The sequence below is a fragment of the Hyperolius riggenbachi genome, chromosome 1 (genome assembly GCF_040937935.1).
Source record: "Hyperolius riggenbachi isolate aHypRig1 chromosome 1, aHypRig1.pri, whole genome shotgun sequence".
NCBI classification, from domain to species: domain Eukaryota; kingdom Metazoa; phylum Chordata; class Amphibia; order Anura; family Hyperoliidae; genus Hyperolius; species Hyperolius riggenbachi.
Genome location: NC_090646.1, coordinates 467,693,453 through 467,712,893, shown reverse-complemented (window position 1 = coordinate 467,712,893; position 19,441 = coordinate 467,693,453). Strand labels below are relative to the sequence as shown.

At 43.2% G+C, this 19,441-nt stretch overlaps 1 protein-coding gene across 1 annotated transcript in view; it reads left to right on the top strand.

Annotated features, from left to right (window-relative positions):
- MED13L (mediator complex subunit 13L) overlaps positions 1-19,441 on the top strand; it is a 220,627-nt gene that overhangs the window by 28,980 nt on the left and 172,206 nt on the right. Inside the window, exon 2 of the mRNA XM_068239868.1 lies at positions 9,246-9,483. Coding sequence (XP_068095969.1) covers positions 9,246-9,483 — 238 coding nt within the window. The remainder of the gene's footprint in view (positions 1-9,245; positions 9,484-19,441) is intronic.

Below are 19,441 nucleotides of genomic sequence, written 5' to 3'. Positions count from 1 at the left end.
AGGAGGAAGCGTGGTCACATGACACGATGTGGGACACAATTCAAGGCGTAAGAATACGGAAGCCTGGAAGAAACCCTCCCTGCCACCCGACTGCAATGAAGACGAAAGCCTAGGTAAGTTTTAACCCACCCTCACCCGTCCGGCTGCTGTGGCAACGATATGAAATCGGATCCGATCGACCGGTGATCAGTTTTCAAGGATCTGTTTTCCAATGTGACCCAAGCCTTGCAGATTCGGCGAAGCGGAAACCGGATCCGTTTTACCAGATCAGTTTGGCTGCAAATGCCAGCGTGAAACGGTCCTTATACTTTTAGCCATAGACACTGAACAAGCATGCAGCAAATCAGGTGTTTTTGACATTGTCAGATCTGACAAGATTATCTGCATGCTTGTTTCTGGTGTTATTCAGACACTATTGCAGCCTAATAGATCAGCAGGACTGCCAGGCAACTGGTACTGTTGAACAGGAAATAAATATGGCAGCCTCCATATTCTCACTACAGTTGTCCTTTAAGAAGAGGGATGCCTGTAGAGGCTTCCCACATCCTCCAGGCCCCCACCGTTGCCATGCATGGGCCCTGGAACATATATAACAAGAGCTTGTCAGATAGGTTGCCATGGTTGTGCTTCTCTTAATGACGCGGCCGTACTTGCACAGGATAGCTGCACTTGTGCATGAAGAGGATTGCGGCCTGGAACTTTGAGGGTCCTGGCAAGGAGGACACGGGAAGCCTCTTTAGGATCCAGTGTCTTCCCTCTTCCCAGATAAGTATCTCTTCTGGGTTCCAGGCCACCTCATGTTCTCTTTAAAGAGAACCTGGACTGAAAATAAAAAGTCAAAATAACCATACACAGGTCATGCTTACCTCCTGTGTAGTCTACTCCTCAATCTTTTTCTCCTCTCCTGCGTCCCATTTGTCCATTGTGATCAATGGACTTTTCCGTCCTCCATTTTAAAAATGGCTATTACCCCATAACAGCGTCCTGGTCAGCACACTGTTAAACTGTTATATGGCCTCTTGATCCATAGGGAAACATGGACATTACCTTGCAAATTCAGTTGTAACTGACAGCTGCTGATATATAACTGACAGCAGCTGGTATTTTTCAGTTCTGACAATATTCTCAGAACTGAAAGAGATCACTTTAAGAAGAAAATTGTGAGCTTCTGAGAGGAAGTGACGGTGAGGTTAGTATGTAATATTCATTTGCAGCTACAGCATGTTTGTTTTAAATAATTTTACTCGCTTCAGGCTCCCTTTAACATGGCTAGTTCTGGCTATGCACTTGGGTGTGACCACACACACACACACACACACACACACACACACACACACACACACACACACACACACACACACACACACACACACACACACACACACACACACACACACACACACTTTTTCCCATGTTTTTTTTTTCCGCATTAAAATTTGCGGTTGTGTGAATTTTTGTATGCAATTTCCAAAGCATGCCAAAATGTGCATTTGAATGTGAATTTGATGTGAAAGATACATTGAAAAACCTGAACCCTGCTTTAGAATTGCTGGAAGAGCCTGACTCATCCATTCCGTTTTCAGTTAATTTTTCCTGGAAGACTCAGGCTTGTCCATACCCCAAAGGAGGCTATAAAATAGGGGATTACTGGAAGGTGGTCTATGGTTCTGTCTATGGCTACTAAGCACTAGAAATCTGGTTATATACTGCAAGGATGGCAACCTATTTGAAAGAGACTTTGCGGTTGGTGGTGGTTTTCGATTGGCGATGTTATAATTTTGGCACGCTAAATATTGTTGTATATGACAATAGCGACTTCTGGGCTCACTTGCTTTTTGATCTGACTACACCTTTACCCCACCTGGCTAAAATACATTTCTGTGGAGAACAATGTCATAAATAGCTATCCTTTTCAGTGACCGGGCTCGTTTCCACTATCGCGAATCTGCATGCGTCCAACGCATGCAGATCCGCACATGTAATACAAGTGGATGGGCCTGTTTCCACTGTAGCGTTGTTGAGGTGCGTTTTTTTCAGCGTGAAAAAAACGCACAAAAGAGCCAACGATTTCGCCTGCGTCGGGAATCCGTGCGAATCGCCGCTAATGTATTTAATAGTAAAAACGCATGCGTTTGTTACATGCGTTTTTACCCGCGATTTCGCGTGCGATTTCGCACCTTTTTCAATTTTATTTAGCCCTGGCAGTGTCATGGTTAATTTCGCATGGCACCCTGCCATGCGAAATCGCAGGCGAAATCGCGGGTAAAAACGCATGTGGAAACGCATCCGCATGCGTTTTTACAAGCGTCGGAATGCGGCCGAAATCGCGTCGCAACAGTGGAAACAAGCACTAACCCAGGCAACTGTTTGTCTTCTATTAATAGCAAAAAATTTAGGACACAGCTCCAGTCCAGAATTCAGGAACCACTACCGTCTTTCCTCATTTCTTGGCTTGGGACAACCTTAGGACTGTTTTCTACAAACAGCTGAAGGCAGTGAATTCACCACCTGTCAGCTGCTCACATTCACCGTCCAAGCGCTTGCTAGCGTTCAGCACAGGTGGCGGACAGGTATATCTGTGTGGCAACTGATGCTCTGATGCAGTGCATTCATGGTAAACCATCCATAAATGAAGTTGTTAACTGAATCTATTCACTCTTCATAGTAGCAGCTCTACCTGCCATGCACCCCCCCAACAATTTGAAAGTCAAAAATCTGTATTGCCTGATGAGCAGGTATGAAATCCGATGTGCCTATTTTGTGTGTAGATGAAACGAAGTGTATTCATATTGTATTATTGGCGTGGTGTAGAATACAAAAGCTTCTTAGCCCCAAGCAACTTGGTAAGCTGCATTCTTGCAAATGGCCACTTTTCATTTCGTCTCATTCTCTGGGCTTTCCCAGCTTGTGGTTTCATTTTCTCTTATTTCACAAGATTTTTTTTTTTTTATCAACAACGTGTCTTGTTTCAGTGTATTTATTTTCAGATTCCAGAAAGGATTGGTTTACTAGCGATTTGTAAATTGGTAGTTTCTTTTGGTTCGCTAGTGCAGTCCAGTTTCTCTTGACTTAAAGTGGACCTGAATTCATGCACATGACAGAAGGATAACCTATAGAAATGCACCCTGTATGTATTTACAGAGTTTAGCCCTCATCTGTGACTAATCACAAATTGTAATTTAATCCCTTAGCATTGTCAGCTGGCTGTCACAGCAGAGCAGCTAATTGGTAAACACAGGATGTTAACAATATGTTTGCTTTCATGAAAGCAAGAAGTAGACACTGCAGATATATTGCTGGATTTGTATCCGCTGTAACAAAGAGAGGTTTTTATTTAAAGGTATACTATGCTGTTGCTTATCGTTTAGAGCTGAGAAAGTTCTGAGTTCAGGTCTGCTTTAAAGGACACCTGAAGTGAGGGATATATGGAAGCTGCCATATTTATTACATTTAAACTATTCCAGTTGCCTGGCATCCTGCTGATCTGTTTGTCTGCAGTAGTGTCTGAATCGCACATCTCAAACAAGCATGTGGCTAATCTTGTCAGATTTTTGTCAAGCATGTGATTTGCATGCTTGTTCAGGGGCATTGGCTAAAATTTATTAGAGAGGGGATCAGCAGGATTACCAGGTAATGGATATTGTTTTAAGTGTATCTGAGACAAATCTGTTTCATACATACCTGGGGCTTCCTCCAGACCCCTCTGCACCAATTGTTCCCATGCTATCTTCCTCCGCCTTCTCCTGGTAGAAGCCCTGTAAGTTGGGCCAGTTGGCGCATGCGCAGTGCGGCTGCACACACCTCCCATCTCGCTCCCATGGCTGGGATCGTTCTGCACCTGTGCAGTAGTCGCGTGTGCGCAGTGCAATCCCGTCTGGCCAAACTCACTGGGCTTCTACCTGGAGAAGGAAGAGGCGGAGGAAGATGGTGTGGAAGCGATCAGTGCGGAGGGGGCTGGAGGAAGCCCCAGGTATGTGTAAAACGTGTATATATACTGTGGTGTGAAAAACTATTTGCCCCCTTCCTGATTTCTTATTCTTTTGCATGTTTGTCACACTTAAATGTTTCTACTCATCAAAAACTGTTAACTGTTAGTCAAAGATAACATAATTGAACACAAAATAGTTTTAAATGATGGTTTTTATTATTGTGAGAAAAAAAACTCCAAATCTATATGGCCCTGTGTGAAAAAGTGATTGCCCCCCTTGTTAAAAAATAACTTAACTGTGGTTTATTACACCTGAGTTCAATTTCTGTAGTCCCCCCCAGGCCTGATTACTGCCACACCTGTTTCAATCAAGAAATCACTTAAATAGGCGCTATCTGACACAGAGAAGTAGACCAAAAGCACCTCAAAAGCTAGACATCATGCCAAGATCCAAAGAAATTCAGGAACAAATGATAACAAAAGTACTGTAATTGAGATCTATCAGTCTGGTAAAGGTTATAAAGCAATTTCTAAAGCTTTGGTACTCCAGCAAACCACAGTGAGAGCCATTATACACAAATGGCAAAAACATGGAACAGTGATGAACCTTCCCAGGAGTGGCCGGCCGGCCGACCAAAATTACCCCAAGAGCGCAGAGAAAACTCATCCGAGAGGCCACAAAAGACCCCAGGACAACATCTAAAGAACTGCAGGCCTCACTTACCTCAATTAAGGTCAGTGTTCACGACTCCACCATAAGAAAGAGACTGGGCAAAAATGGCCTGCATGACAGATATCCAAGGCGCAAACCACTTTTAAGCAAAAAGAACATTAAGGTTAGTCTCAATTTTGCTAAAAAAACATCTTAATGATTGCCAAGACTTTTGAGAAAATACCTTGTGGACCGACGAGACAAAAGTTGAACTTTTTGGAAGGTGCGTGACCCGTTACATCTGGCGTAGAAGTAACACAGCATTTCAGTAAAAGATCATACCAACAATAAAATATGGTGGTGGTAGTGTGATGGTCTGGGGTTGTTTCGCTGCTTCAGGACCTGGAAGTCTTGCTGTGATAGATGGAATCATGAATTCTACTGTCTACCAAAAAATCCTGAAGGAGAATGTCCGGCCATCTGTTCGTCAACTCAAGCTGAAGCGATCTTGGGTGCTGCAGCAGGACAATGACCCAAAACACACCAGCAAATCCACCTCTGAATGGCTGAAGAAAAACAAAATGAAGACTTTGAAGTGGCCTAGTCAAAGTCCTGACCTGAATCCTATTGAGATGTGGTATGACCTTAAAAAGGCGGTTCATGCTAGAAACCCCTCAAATAAAGCTGAATTACAACAGTTCTGCAAAGATAAGTGGGCCAAAATTCCACCAGAGCGCTGTAAAAGACTCGTTGCAAGTTATCGCAAATGCTTGATTGCAGTTATTGCTGCTAAGGGTGGCCCAACCAGTCATTAGGTTCAGGGGGCAATTTCTTTTTCACACAGGGCCATGTAGGTTTTGAGTTTTTTTTCTCAGTAAATAATAAAAACCATCATTTAAAACTGCATTTTGTGTTCAATTATGTTATCTTTGACTAATCGTTAACGGTTTTTGATGAGCAGAAACCTTTAAGTGTGACAAACATGCAGAAGAATAAGAAATCAGGAAGGGGGCAAATAGTTTTTCACACCACTGTATGTATATGTATATAATCTCAGGTTTCCTTTAAAGAGAAATGTCAGCCTCCATATCCCTCTAACTTCAGGTTCCCTTAAATGATGCTGTTGGCCATCTGCTGAAGCATGAACATCTGCATCAGAACATTGGGGCAGATTTACCAGTGCAGGCGGAAAAAGTATGCTAATACTTTAGAGTACAGCTTTTGGAGGGGAGTCCCTTACACATGAATGAGTACTGTTTCCTGCAGGGATGAGGACTTAATCACTCTAGTGACAGTTCCGGACTGAGTACTGTACAGACGTGTCAGCAGCCATGTTGCTAGCTATCTGTCTGTTTCTGTGGAGTGAGAGGTGGGATGATTTTGATTTGTCAGACCAGTTAGCCTGGGCCCAGAGAAGGCAGCTGGATCTGGATTTGTTTTTCGTGATTATGTATAGTTTCTGTTCTACATGATCATTTTTTAATTTGCATTTGTGGATGCGGCAGTTAATTGTGTTCAAATCGTACATAGGAGTGTTAAGATTGTACAGTCAAGATAGTATTATTAACCACTTGAGGACCGCGGTGTTAAACCCCCCTAGTGACTAGGCCTTTTTTTTTTACTAATTGGGCCACTGCAGCTTTAAGGCCTCGCTGCAGGGCTGCACAGCTCAGCACACAAGAGCTGAGCTCGTCCAGAGACGCCGGAGGGTGCCGCTCAGGCCCTGGTGGGCGGATTTGAATAATTTTTTTTTTTAAAACACGCAGCAAGCACATTGCTTGCTGCGTGTTGTAGACGATCGCTGCCGATGCGCCGCTATCCGCCGTGTAACGAGCGCCCTCCCAGACCCCGTGCGCTGCCTGGCCAATCGGTGCCAGGCAGCGCTGAGGGGTGGATCGGGACTCCCTATGACGTCACGACGTCATTGCCGTCGATGACGTCATTCCGGCCGTCGATATGCCGACGGGGGAAGCCCTGATGGAGATCCCGTTCAGAACGGGATCTCCTGAAGGCCATAATCGCCGGCGGCGATCGGAAGGGTGGGTGGGATTCCGCTGGGAGGGGGGTAACATGTAGCTAGCGCTAGGCTAGCTACATGATTAAAAAAATTACGTGTGTAAAAAAAAAAAAAAAAAAAAAATGTGCGGCTGCGCATTATCAGAACGCCAGGGAGGTTAAAGCTGTCCAGAGAAGGAGCCTCTCGTACTGATTGTGGAAGTGAGTCCCATAGAGTAGGGGCTGCGTAGGAAAAGGCCAGAGCACCGAATGTTAAGTGTATCCTGGGAATAACCGGCTTCATCTGGTTGGCAGAGCGAAGGGTGCGTGGAGAGGGCATAAAGTTCCAATAGATCAGCTATGTATTTGGGCCCCATGTGGTTTAGAGCCTTGAATGTCAGCAGGCAGATCTTAAAATTGATTCTCCATTTTACTGGCAACCAGTGAAGAGTTTGCAGTACTGGGGTGATGTGTGAGCTGCGGGGGGCATTGGCTAGGAGTCTGGCTGCAACATTCTGTACTAGCTGTAAGGGGCGCAGAACCTTATCTGTAGATCTGATGAACAGGGCGTTGCAGTAGTCTAGGCGGGAGGATACAAATGCGTGAACCAGGGCAGGTAGGTCTTCAGCTGGGATAAGGTGTTTGATTTTCGCTATATTTCTTAGATGGAAGAAGGAAGACTTGACGACAGCTGATATCTGCTGTCTGAGTTTTATATTTCCATCCAGGATCACCCCAAGGTTTCGCACAGAGTCTTTATACTGTACAGTATCTCCCCCAATTGCTAGTTTGAGGTGGTGAATGTTTTGAACTTTATCCATCATGTGTGGACCACCTACCACCAACACCTCTGTTTTGTCAGAGTTCAGCCTCAGCCAGCTGGTGTTCATCCAATTTTGTAAATTCACTAGACACGCCTTTATGGATGCTGATGGGTCTTGGGTGCCAGGCTTGAAGGACAGATACAGTTGTGTGTCATCTGCATAACAATGGTATCCTAGGCCATAGTTCTGGATTATTTTGCCTTATCTTCTAAATCTTCCCTCCCACCCTTCCTACCTGCCCCGTCAGCCAATCACAACAATTGGCTGTGATAGGTTTCAGCATCAGGAAGCTATTCTCGCTAATCGGCGTGGAGTGGTCCTGGGGCTGCCGCCGCGCTCATGCCAATTGGCATGGAGCAGTCGGCAGGTAGTTAATATGCACCTTTAATGCCGTTCCTCTTCTCATGCAGCCCTGACGGGATGGCCTAAGGCAGATTTTCTAGCCCAGTCTCAGGAAACTCCCACATTTGTGAGCTTTGGGTTTTTTTCAGTATTTGATTTGTGTTGCTGGAAAGGACTGAATTTTAAATGCTTTTTACCATACGAGTGACCAACTAATTTTAGTTTTTTCTAGGAGTTCATTCAGATGAACAGTTTTCATTGCTGTAGAATACAAAGCAGTGATGTTTGCAAGTGGCCGCTTACCGCTCATCCTGATAAACCTTACTGTTATTTGCATGTGCTGCCCTTTTGGTTTTATTACTGAAGAATGTTTTTATTAATTTCTTTTCTCATCTGCTTGCTAGTTCTATTTCTCCATCCTTCATCCTCTGGAGACGTTAAAGTATACAAATTAGTCAGCTGTAAAAAAATGCAAATTTTTCTAAAGTATTGCATTATTCTGTAGCAATCCACCTAAATGTCACATCTGGCATATTTGGATAGTCGGATAATGGAAGTGAGGGCTTCTTACAGGCAAGGCATAATACTTTATGTGAAATACAGATTTTTTCCTTGGTTAAATAAAAAAACAATACATTGAATATAACTTTACACAACAAAACTGTAAACTGATGTAATAGCTGAATTAGCTTTAACATTCTAGCGCTATAAGGAGATCTGGTACTTGTTAAAGATTGCGTGCGGCGTGTGTGTAGGCAGGCAGGTGTGTAGAAATGAAGGCTGATGAAGTGATGAGATGAAACCGGACTTACAAATACAGTATGAGGTTAATCTAATGCGGGGGGCCCACTATGGAGCAGCTTCGTGATTTTGGAAACCTCGCCTGATTTCCAAATCGCAAAGTATCGCCCTGCAGTCCCCCGGAAAATGCTTTCTTCAGCACTTTGCGATAGCAATGCTGCAAGTGGAACTTCTGTCATAGGATTCCACAGTCGCAGCACTTTGCTGATTGCTGGTTATTAGAAAGGTCTGTAGTGAGCCCCAGCACTTTTTAAAGGGAACCCGAGGCAAGAGGGATATGGAGGCTGCCATATTTATTTCCTTGTAAACAAAGCCCTGTTGATCTTCTGGCATAAGTAGTGTCTGAGTTAAAACCCTGGAACAAGCATATGGCTAATCCAGTAAAAAAAAGTCAGCTGAGTCAGAGTACCTGATCTGCATATGCTGGTGCAGGGTCTATGGCTAACAGTATTAGACACAGAATCAGGAGGCCTGCCAGGCAACTGGTATTGTTTAAAAGGAAATAAATATGGCAACCTCCATATCCCTCTCACCTCAGGTTTCCTTTAATATTGACTTTTAGTAAACAGCCTAGATATTGTGGTCTGTAAGAGGTAAGCCGGTCATTAGAAATTAACAAATATTTCTAAATGGTTAAACATTTTATGCTTGTTTATGTGAACAGAGATAATGGCTTATGTCTTATATTTTCTTCTCTTTGTAGGCTGAATTAACTGGGATCAAATGGCGCCGTTACAAATTTCAGGGTCATGGCGATTGCAACCCCATCATCTCTGCCCCAGCCCAAGACGACCCCATTCTCCTGAGCTTCATCCGCTGCTTGCAGGCCAACCTGCTCTGTGTCTGGAGACGTGATGTCTTGCCTGGCTGTAAAGAGCTGTGGGTTTTCTGGTGGGGTGATGAGCCAAACCTTGCTGATGTCATACATCATGAGCTCTCCAGTAAGTAAATAAATCTGTTATTCACGGTTATCTGCAGCCATTGCCTGTTTAGCACTTTTTATTGAACATGGAAGATTGTAATGATTATTTGTGTCTTTGGGCGTTCCAAATGTAGAGTAGTGCTCAATTTATCCAATTTACAGTAACGTTCACATTTGTATCGTATATCTATAACGGTCTTTTGAAATGTATTTGTGTCCCTCTAGACTCCAGTGCCATTGGGTAACACTTCTATATTATATCACTGGGAACATTAGAGAAAACACCTACCCTGCTCTGTTTCATTCTTCACTGCTTAGCCTGCTTGTTATCAGCCCTGATAAAATCACCGACTGAGCATTCAGTCTGGCTTTGCTCAGGAATCATAGCTGAGTCATTATAGCAGAGCCAGAAGGGGGCAGGCTTAGGCTTGAAAGACACCAGAGAAGACCGACTCAACTATAATGAACCATTTCTGAGCAAAGCCAGACTGAATGCTCAGTTGGGGATTTTATCAGGGCTGATAACAAGCAATCTGATCAGTGAAGAATGAAACCGAGAGCAGGGTAGGTATTTTCTCTAATGTTCCCACTGATATATATGGTAAAATACATGATCATGCTTCATCTCTGGTTCACTTTAAAGTGGTATAGTAGAAAAATGAATACCTTGCCCTCCCCCGATCCCTGCATTACTGTTGCAGCAGGGAATGTATCTGGCATCTCTGCAACTCCTGAGACCTGCCCGCTGTACCTAATTCCTCTGACTTCATGACATCGGTCATAAACAATGAGTTGTCTCCTGTCTACCTAAAGAAGCTGGGAAGCCAAGGGAACTTCTGCAGGATATTGACAGGGTGTCAGATGTTGGATGCCCCATCCTCTAGTCTGCCTGTCTGCTTTTATAAGTGGACAAGATATAACCTCACTCATTAACACCCATATACACGTTTAACAGCGGCCTTTTGGGAATACACGGATAGTTTTTGAGCCATTTAGATGGCTCGACAGATAATTTCCGACATGTCCGATCTTCCGCTCGATTGTTTCACCGCTCAATTTGTGATAGCAGTGAATGGAAAATTATAAGAAAAATGAGCGGAAGAGAATCGACTGCAGAATCAAGCGGCGAAATGATCCAATGGGAGAATCGATGGGCAAGAACGAGCCGTGTATGCCCAGTATTATGCAGCACAATTGTTGAACAACTTTTTGTTGTGAAACAAGTTGAAACCGCTAAAAAAAGTATTTTGGTATTGTTCAAAAAGCTGATACGACGGCAATCCAACTGTTGGATTGACTTCTTATCAGTCTTATCTGCTTTTCAACCAATAGCAAACTTTTTTTTTTTTTTTTTTATAGCTGTTTCAACTTGTTTCACAACAAAAGTTGTTCAACAATTGTGCTGCATAAAAGACCGCTGTTGAGCGTGTGTATGGGGCTTTACATGCTGGGGTGGGAGAAGAGACCTGATACAATTAGGACTGTTGTTAAAGGACAACTGAAGCAAGAGGTACATGGAGGCTGCCATGTTTATTTCCTTTTAAGTTATACCAGTTGCCTGGCTATCCTGCTGATCCTCTGTCTCAATGCTAGGTACACACCATACAATTTTCTATTATGCTGGGCATACATGGCTCGATTCTTCCGCTTGATCGATTCCCCGCTCGATTCTGCAGGCGATTCTTTTCCGCCCATTTTTCGGATCTTTTTTTTCCATTGTCCTTAATGCAGAATTGAGCGGCAAAATGATCGGGAGATGGGACATGTCTGAAATGATCTATCGAGCCATCTAAATGACTCAGAATCGAGCTGTGTTTTCCCAGCATTAGATTTTCTGTTGGATTTACCTGCCAGATAGATAATTTCCAACATGTTGGAAATTATCTAACCATCTATCTGCCTAACAATTAGGCATTTTTATACTCAGCAGGAGATAACCAGAAGACCTTGCACCAGAGATAATGACCAGTCTCTACCAGTACTTTACAGAAAATAATCTAACAGAAAAATCTAATAGAAAATTGTATGCTGAGTACAAGGCATTACTTCCATAGACCCTGAACAAACATGCAGCAGATCAGGTGTTTCTGACATTGTCAGATCTGACAAGATTAGCTGCATGCTGGTTTCTGGTGTGATTCAGACACGGAAACCAAATAGATCAGCAGGGCTGCCAGGCTTAAAAATCAAATATGGCAGCCTCCATATACTTCTCATTTCCGTTATCCTTTTAATTTCAACCCCACATATGAAGTGTTTTTTTTTTTTTACTTCTTCACTTGGTGCTGGTTTATACATGTATGCATTCTCCTGCTCATGAAGGAATATACCACTGTTAACATATCGGCATTATCACTGGCTGCATTATTTTTCCATGCTAGTGAATACCCAGGTAGCTCATGGTGACCCAGAGCCACTAGGAAAGTATAAGGGTGCATACAAACATGCCATTTTGATTGTCTAGTCACTGAACAATTTTACCACCTCTATGTAGTATGAAGGCAAACAGATTTGAGTACTATGACCAGGTTGTGCATGTCAGCTCTCATACTATAAGGCAGTGGTAAAATTAGCCAATCCAAAATTGGATACGTGTATGCACTAAGGGGCTGGTAGAGCAAAAAGGCCCCTTACAAAAAAAAAAAAAAAAATGCCAAATATAATTTTGCCTTCTAAAAACAGAAGGTATTTGCGATAATTCAGCTTTAGGGCCTGTTTCCACTACACGCAGATTGGATGCAGAAAATCTGACTCCAGTGGATGTCTCTGGGCCAGTTTCCACTAAACATGATTTTTCTGATGCAGATTTTCCCATAGGCATTCATTGGAGTCAGTTTTTCTGCATCCAATCTGCATGTAGTGGAAACAGGCCCTTAAAGTGTACCTGAAGGTAAAAAAAGTGTTCCAAATATAGGTTCTTGCCTAAGTAGAGGGAAGCCTCTGGATTATCCAAAGGAGTTCCCTGTCCCCCTCCACCTTGCCGTTCCAGCGCTGGGCTCCCGAAGCCCTTTGACAAGGGCTTGCACAGCTGCAGACAGCTTATGCCTGCACAGTAATACAGAGTCAAATAAAAGGTCTGCTGTAACCCTGATCCTTGCCTGAATCTTAAAGGAATTGTCAGGCAAAAAAAGTTTCACTTACCTGGGGCTTTGTACCAGCCCCATGCAGCCATCCTGTGCCCTCGTAGTCACTCACTTCTGCTCCAGTCCCCTGCCACCAGCTAGTTTAGTTTTTGCCGACCTCTGGGTCGGCGGGCCGCATTGCGTACATTTTTACACATTCCCGCTGGTGCAGGAACATTAAAGTGAACCTCCGGACTAAAAATCGACTCGGCAACACTGAAAAGGCTTGGTGTTTCTTTAACAGATTCACAGCATCAGAACTTTGTTTCTCTTACCCAAACCTCATTTTTAGCTGCACAGAAGAAAACTGCCCGGGCTTTTTTCCCCTGATGCTGTGCAAAGCATGATGGGATTTCTGATTTTTTTCTCGTTCTGCTGTTTTGGTGCAATTTTTTTTTTTTTCTTACATTTTGAATTTGACATTTGAAGCCTAGTGTGTGCAGATGGGAGGGGTTATCAGGACAGTTGGAACTGTGTCTCCTGCTCCCTGTCACCTCCTTTCAACCAAAAAGATGGCTGCCCCATGACAAAGATGGCAGCCCTCATGAATCACAAATATTTGCCTGTTCTTTTAAAACAGGTTGGGTAAGAGATTATATTACCTATATATTCTAATTAACATAACTAATGTAACTTAATGACAGTATATTTGTTTAGGCTGTTATTCCCCTTTAACGTATACATTTTTAGGCGTTAGTTGTGCAAAAAACGAAACTAGCTGGAAGTGGGGGACTGGAGCAGCCTGACTATTCCTTTAAGGTTCATGCCACTCAGGTGGATTGAGTTGGTTAGAAGCTGTTACTAGACTTCTCTCTATTTTTGTGGATGCTATGATTCGCTTCTAGTTCTTTACTCCGTTACCCGTGTGACCTGACCTTGAGGTAGGAAGTCACACTTACAATGGAACACATGCATTTTCCTTACATGTGAATTTACATTTGATCCCATGTAAATGACACTTAATGTCCTTTCTGCATGGGTGAAAAAATTCTTCCTAACTCTTTTAATTGATTGCTTGTTTTTATCTTTAACCTCCCTGGCGGTATGATTATTTCCAGATTTTAGTGGTGCAATTTTTGTTTGCACCCTTTCAGGCCCTAAAACAAGAAAAAAAACATGCTGCTAGAGAGCCTGCAGCATCCTCTATTATCACCTCTCTGGGATTCAGCACTGCAGTTCTCCCTCCGTCCTCCGGGTGGCTATGTAACCCTGTAGTGAGAGCGCCGCCTGTCATAACAACAAACGGCAATCACACCATTGGGATGCAGAGCCTCTGAGAACAGGAAGGAGAATGGCTGCCGATGTCTGGATCCCGGGGGAGGTGAGTGAAAACGCTCGCAGTGCATAAAGCTCTACATAGAGTTCCTAGCTGGTACCACGAGTCAGGCTCGGGGTTACCGCTCTGAACTGTGGTTTTCCGCCCAAAGCCTGACTCGGGGATATCGTCAGGAAGGTTTACAGTTAAAGGACCACTATCACAAAACATTGAACATTTGAAAATGCATTTATATGCATATGTATAAAATGTAATTTTCTCTAGCTGTCATACGGGACACTTGGAGATGAGGCCCCGCCCATCCAATTAGTGGAAACCACCTGAAAGAGTAAAGAGAGTATTAATAGCCCCCACCCTCCCCTGGCTCCTCAGTTTCATTTGGTTTCCGTCCCGAAAACACCGAAGAGGAGTAGCTCCCTTAACCCCCTTGCCGTTACAATTCTGGCGGCAAGGGGGCAGCGCAGCACTTTTTTTTTTTTTTTTTTAAATCATGTAGCGAGCCGAGACCTCGCTACATGATAGCCGCTGACAAGCGGCATCTCCCTATCCACTCTGATCGCCTTTGGTGATCAGAGTAAGCAGGAAATCCCGTTCAGAACGGGATTTCCTGCTGGGCTTCCCCGGTCGCCATGGCGACCGGGCGGGATGACGTCATGGATGTCGGACGTCAGAGGGAATCCCGTTCCACCCCTCAGCGCTGCCTGGCACTGATTGGCCAGGCTGTGCAAGGGGTCTGGAGAGGGGTGGGGGCGGTGCGGCGGGTAGCGGCGGGGATCGGAAACTGCATGCAGCTAGCAAAGTGCTAGCTGCGTGCAGGAAAAAAAAATTGTGAAAATCGGCCCATCGGGGCCTGAGAAATCCTCCTACGCAGGTTACCCCGAGCTGAGCTCGGGATAACTGGCAAGGAGGTTAATGTTTATTATTTTTATTTAGACTCACTAGGGGGTGAGGCCAAGAGAAGACCGGGTGGCTTGGGTGATCGTTGTGAACGCTAGTGGATTTAAAATGTACTATAAATGTATGTATTCCTGTCCCTTACAGTAGGCAGATCGGACTAGACAAGGCACAGAACATTTATATTGTGCTTTTCTTCTGGGGGACTCAAAGCTCTTCAGGGCTGCTGCCACTTAGCAACTCCACAGGCAACCAAGAACTGGTTTCCCACTGGCTTTAGCTGGAATTTGAACCCTGGTTAAAAGCTCACATCCCTCCTCAAAGGCAGCAGCCTTTTACCAGTATGTTGTCCAGCTGACCAGTCCATCCTCTCATGGGGGATTCTCAGGGTATTCATTATTTTCAAAAGCATTTGCTGAATGGCAGTTGCTCAGTCCAACTGGCAAAATAGTTTGCAAGCGAGTAGTGCTTTTGTAAAGTATAAAGGAAATGCTAAGATCAGATCTTGACTGCCTGCTGTAAGCGACGGTAACATAGGAGAGAAGTAATTTATAGCACATCCAGTTCTTGAAGAAATGTATGTATTTTTTTTTTTTTTTTTTTTTTATAAATGTGTGTTAAATGTTACAATTTTTTGTGATAATTGTCCTTTAAAGTGGACCTGTACTCTAGCACTGGACAGAAGGAAAGCATACAGCAATGCACCCTGTATGCATTTAGAGAGTTTAGCTTGTCTAATTCTCACTCATTTTTGTCTAATCACAAGTTGTAATTTGATCTCTCCCTTTGTCACATGACTGCCAATGGCAGATAAGCAGATAAGCTCATTTGAAAGCCGTGTGTTAACATTAGTCTGCTTCCATGAATCAGAAAGTATTAACAGTGCAGATTTATTTTAGGATTTGTATCAGCTGTAACAAAGAAATTTTTTGTTTGAAGGTTATTATTCTGTTATGTATCTTTTAGGCCTGGTGCACACCAGAGGAGTTTTTCTGAGCGTTTTGAGTTTTTAAATCTGCTGCTAATGTTATCCTATGTGTCTGTGCACACTGGAGCAATGAGGTTTTGTAAAAAACCCCATAGCATTACATTGGGAAGAGCTTTTGAAACCTCTAAAAGCTCTTCCCAATGTAATGCTATAGGGTTTTTTACAAAACCTCATTGCTCCAGTGTGCACAGACACATAGGATAACATTAGCAGCAGATTTAAAAACTCAAAACGCTCAGAAAAACTCCTCTGGTGTGCACCAGGCCTTAGAGCAGAGAGGACGTTCTGAGTTCAGGTCCGCTTTAAGCCTAACATAGCACCGGTAATTAAGATTTGACCTCCACGTAAGGATGCTTCGTAGTTTGGGTGGGGTGTGTGTTGGGGTTTGGTTGAGCGGCATTCTTAACTGCTTACGAATGTATGCAGAAGTTGCACGCTCGCAACTTCACCTGGAACTTAAAAATGCAGCAGCTGCTGTCTCTCCCTGGGGAAAATGTCAAATCCCATATGGACCAGGTGTCAAAGCAGCAGCACCCTGTAGGTAATGCTGCTCACCCTAACCCCCTAAGTGACCCTTCACAAGTCATATTTTTTCTGTATGATCTTTCTAAAAATTTTTGCAAAAGGAACTGCTAAGGACCTACAGTACCTCTTTATTGTGGTTGCAGTTCTTAGCAGCATCATTTCACAAATGGTGTTTATTTTATTCATAGATCAGTAGTTGCAAGCACAGTTCCATAAGTGAGGAAACCATAAATCTCAAGTGTACTGCAAAGAATAACGTTGTTGTCACAGCTTTCTTAAATCACATTGCACTATTGTTCCATGAGACTTAAAATAGATTAGCTGTCTGAGAACAGCAGCAACGCTTTTAAAGAACAACCTTGACAGGTAACAGAGTAGTGTGAATAGTCTGAGTTACATATGCTGGCTTTTGTGGTAGAATGATGATGCAAATAGTAGCAGCAAGAGCATGTACGCAGGCACATGTGCATCTGTCAGTGCTGCAACCCATCATATATAATTGAACTGCCGGCATCAAGCCATTCCAGCAGTCTGAATTATGTATGAGGCACCTGTTCTTAGTGGTGCTACTCGTGACATTCCTGCTTCTCCAGTCTGCCTTAAATAATACATGGACTCTCCCTTTGCCTGATAGTATTTATAAAATATTCAGATTTGTGTTGTCTGTGTAGAGGATTTAGTTGTTGGACAGGAAGGAAGACTGTTTTGTATGATTCATATTCTGTGCTGATATAAACATCATTATACTTATTATTGAAAGATTGCTATGACAGTCGTATCGTCTTTTTGAATATCACTGTGCAGCTTCTGTGCTTCACCAAAATAATTCACTTGTTTGGGAAAAGAACAGAGTGACTTTCAATAAATAGGAAAACGAGGCAAATGCAGATAATGTAACCTCTGTTCAGACTTGTTTGATAGACATGCTGTACAGCTACTTCTGTTAGCATTTTTCCTGTCAAAACAACTGCTAAGTTCAATGGTTTTATTAAAATAGATGGTCATCTTTTGGAGCAGAGGTAGACAAATTTAACATTACATTTGATAACCGGCCCATGTAATTCAGGAGCCAGTAGGAAATGTGTAGGGGTTGGCTCCATTGACAATTGGAAAGAACTTCACTTAGGGACTGGCTATGGTTTTTGAGGAGTCTTCGATTCTGGGATTTCTGGAGCTCTGGTCTAAATCCAATCGAAATTAAAAAGATTAAGGTGTACAGCTTTCAATATTCTGTGGGGAATATACTACGGGTGATGTGTGCGGGAAGTGGTGTTTGATTGTATTTACGGTAATTTATGCAATTTTTTTAAATCCTGTGTATTAAAAAGAATGACTGTCCAAGCACAAATTTTGTAATTCTTTGTGATCGGTCTCTCCTGCTGACAGCTTAGTTGCATGTTGTGTCTAAGTGCATCTTGCTAGTCCTGACCTGGTTTGTACCGAGTCGCACTTTAAATTTTGTGCATCCTATACTAGTGGTTAAATCACAAGCCTAGTCTAGTGACGCTTGTAGGCACACCTGTGTATAATCTATTGGTTAACTTTTCTGCATTTTCCTCCCAAGAAGATATTTAAATCTTCTGGGTTAAAACTCAGGAGAAAAGTTTATTTGGGTACCGGCTGTTGAATCCACTACCTGACTGACCATCCATGTATCAATGAAGCTGTAGGTCGTCCTCACAGAAGCAGACCGACAGCAATATTGATATAATTTATGTAAATGTATTCAGAGAAGGGGAACAGTGGCATCTTAAAGGACAACTGAAGTGAGAGGTATATAGAGGCAGCCATATTCACTTCCTTTAAAGAGGAGCTGTTAGGTATTAGGTCTCAGAGAAAATAAACACATATATCAGTAGCTAAATATAGGCTGTACTTACATTACATATGCATTTCACTGTCCACGTTTGGATTTCACAGAATTTTTATATAGTATATACAGAGAATGATGCTCCTGACAGCTCATGGCAGGCTCCATGTTTGTCTGTCTCCTATGAAGCCAAATGTGTCCTCATGTCCTCCCTGCTTCCTGATCACAGAAAAGCTCTTACTGAATAACAGTAGTTTGCAGTGAATATTAATTAGCCATGTGGCTAGGAACAATAGCGGACTCCTGCAGTGTACTCTGCTGGGAGATTTATCAGTGCTGTGCTCTGGACTGAGTTACATGCTATTGTTACTTGACCCTGTAACTTCTCATTAGCAGCCGAGGGGAGGGCCCCAGAATGCTTTGCAGTATGGTTTGCGGCTTGCGTCCTCTTAAGAGCTTGGGTCTAACAGCTTTGCTGATAAGCACACATCAAATGAAAGAGAGATTTTTATCTTCACTGTTGCCTTTTTGGCTTCCGTCTAAACTGTTTAACACAGGAGAATAGAGGTTTAAATTAGCTTCTGCAGCCTGACAGTTACTCTTTAAAGCAATACTAGTTACCTGGCAGTCCTGCTGACCCTCTGCCTCTAATACTTTATCATGGACCACTGAACAAGCATATGCAGATCAGGTGACTGACATTGTCAGATCTGAGCAGATTAGCTGCATGCTTGTTTCTGGTCCGATTCAGATACTACCGCATCCAATTAGAACAGCAGGGCTCCCAGGCAACTGATATTGTTTAAAAGGAAAAAAAAGGCAGCCTCCATATACCTCTGGCTTCAGGTGTCCTTTAAAGCAAACCTGTGAGGTGGGAAAAAAGGAAAAGCCTCTGGATGATCCTCCCCAACCCACCACTGCTTGCAGGGACCCTCTTCTTTTTAGCTGCCATGCTCCTTTCAGTGTGCAAGTTCAGCTGCACAGCGCAGGCACAAGTATGGTTTGTGCTGTGGAAATAAGCCACTTGTGCATGCAGGAAATAGCCATGCACAAGTGACTCCATGCTACTGTGCAGATGTGAGCCTTACTTCTGCCTGTTCCCTACCTGATGAGAGCACTGCTGTGAGAACCTATTCAGCAAACTCTTGTCAAATATGCTCAGAGGGTCCCAGCTCTGGTTCAGTGGGGTTGAGGAGAATGGTGGTAAGTATTTCATTTTTATTTTTTTTTTTCCTGCTTCAGGTACCCTTTAGTAGTTCACATTACAAATATTTTTTTAGCAATTGCACACCATCTTAGCATATTTTATTGATAAGCAAGATCGTTTTTCCCTTAAAGCAGATCCAAGATGAAAAACGAACT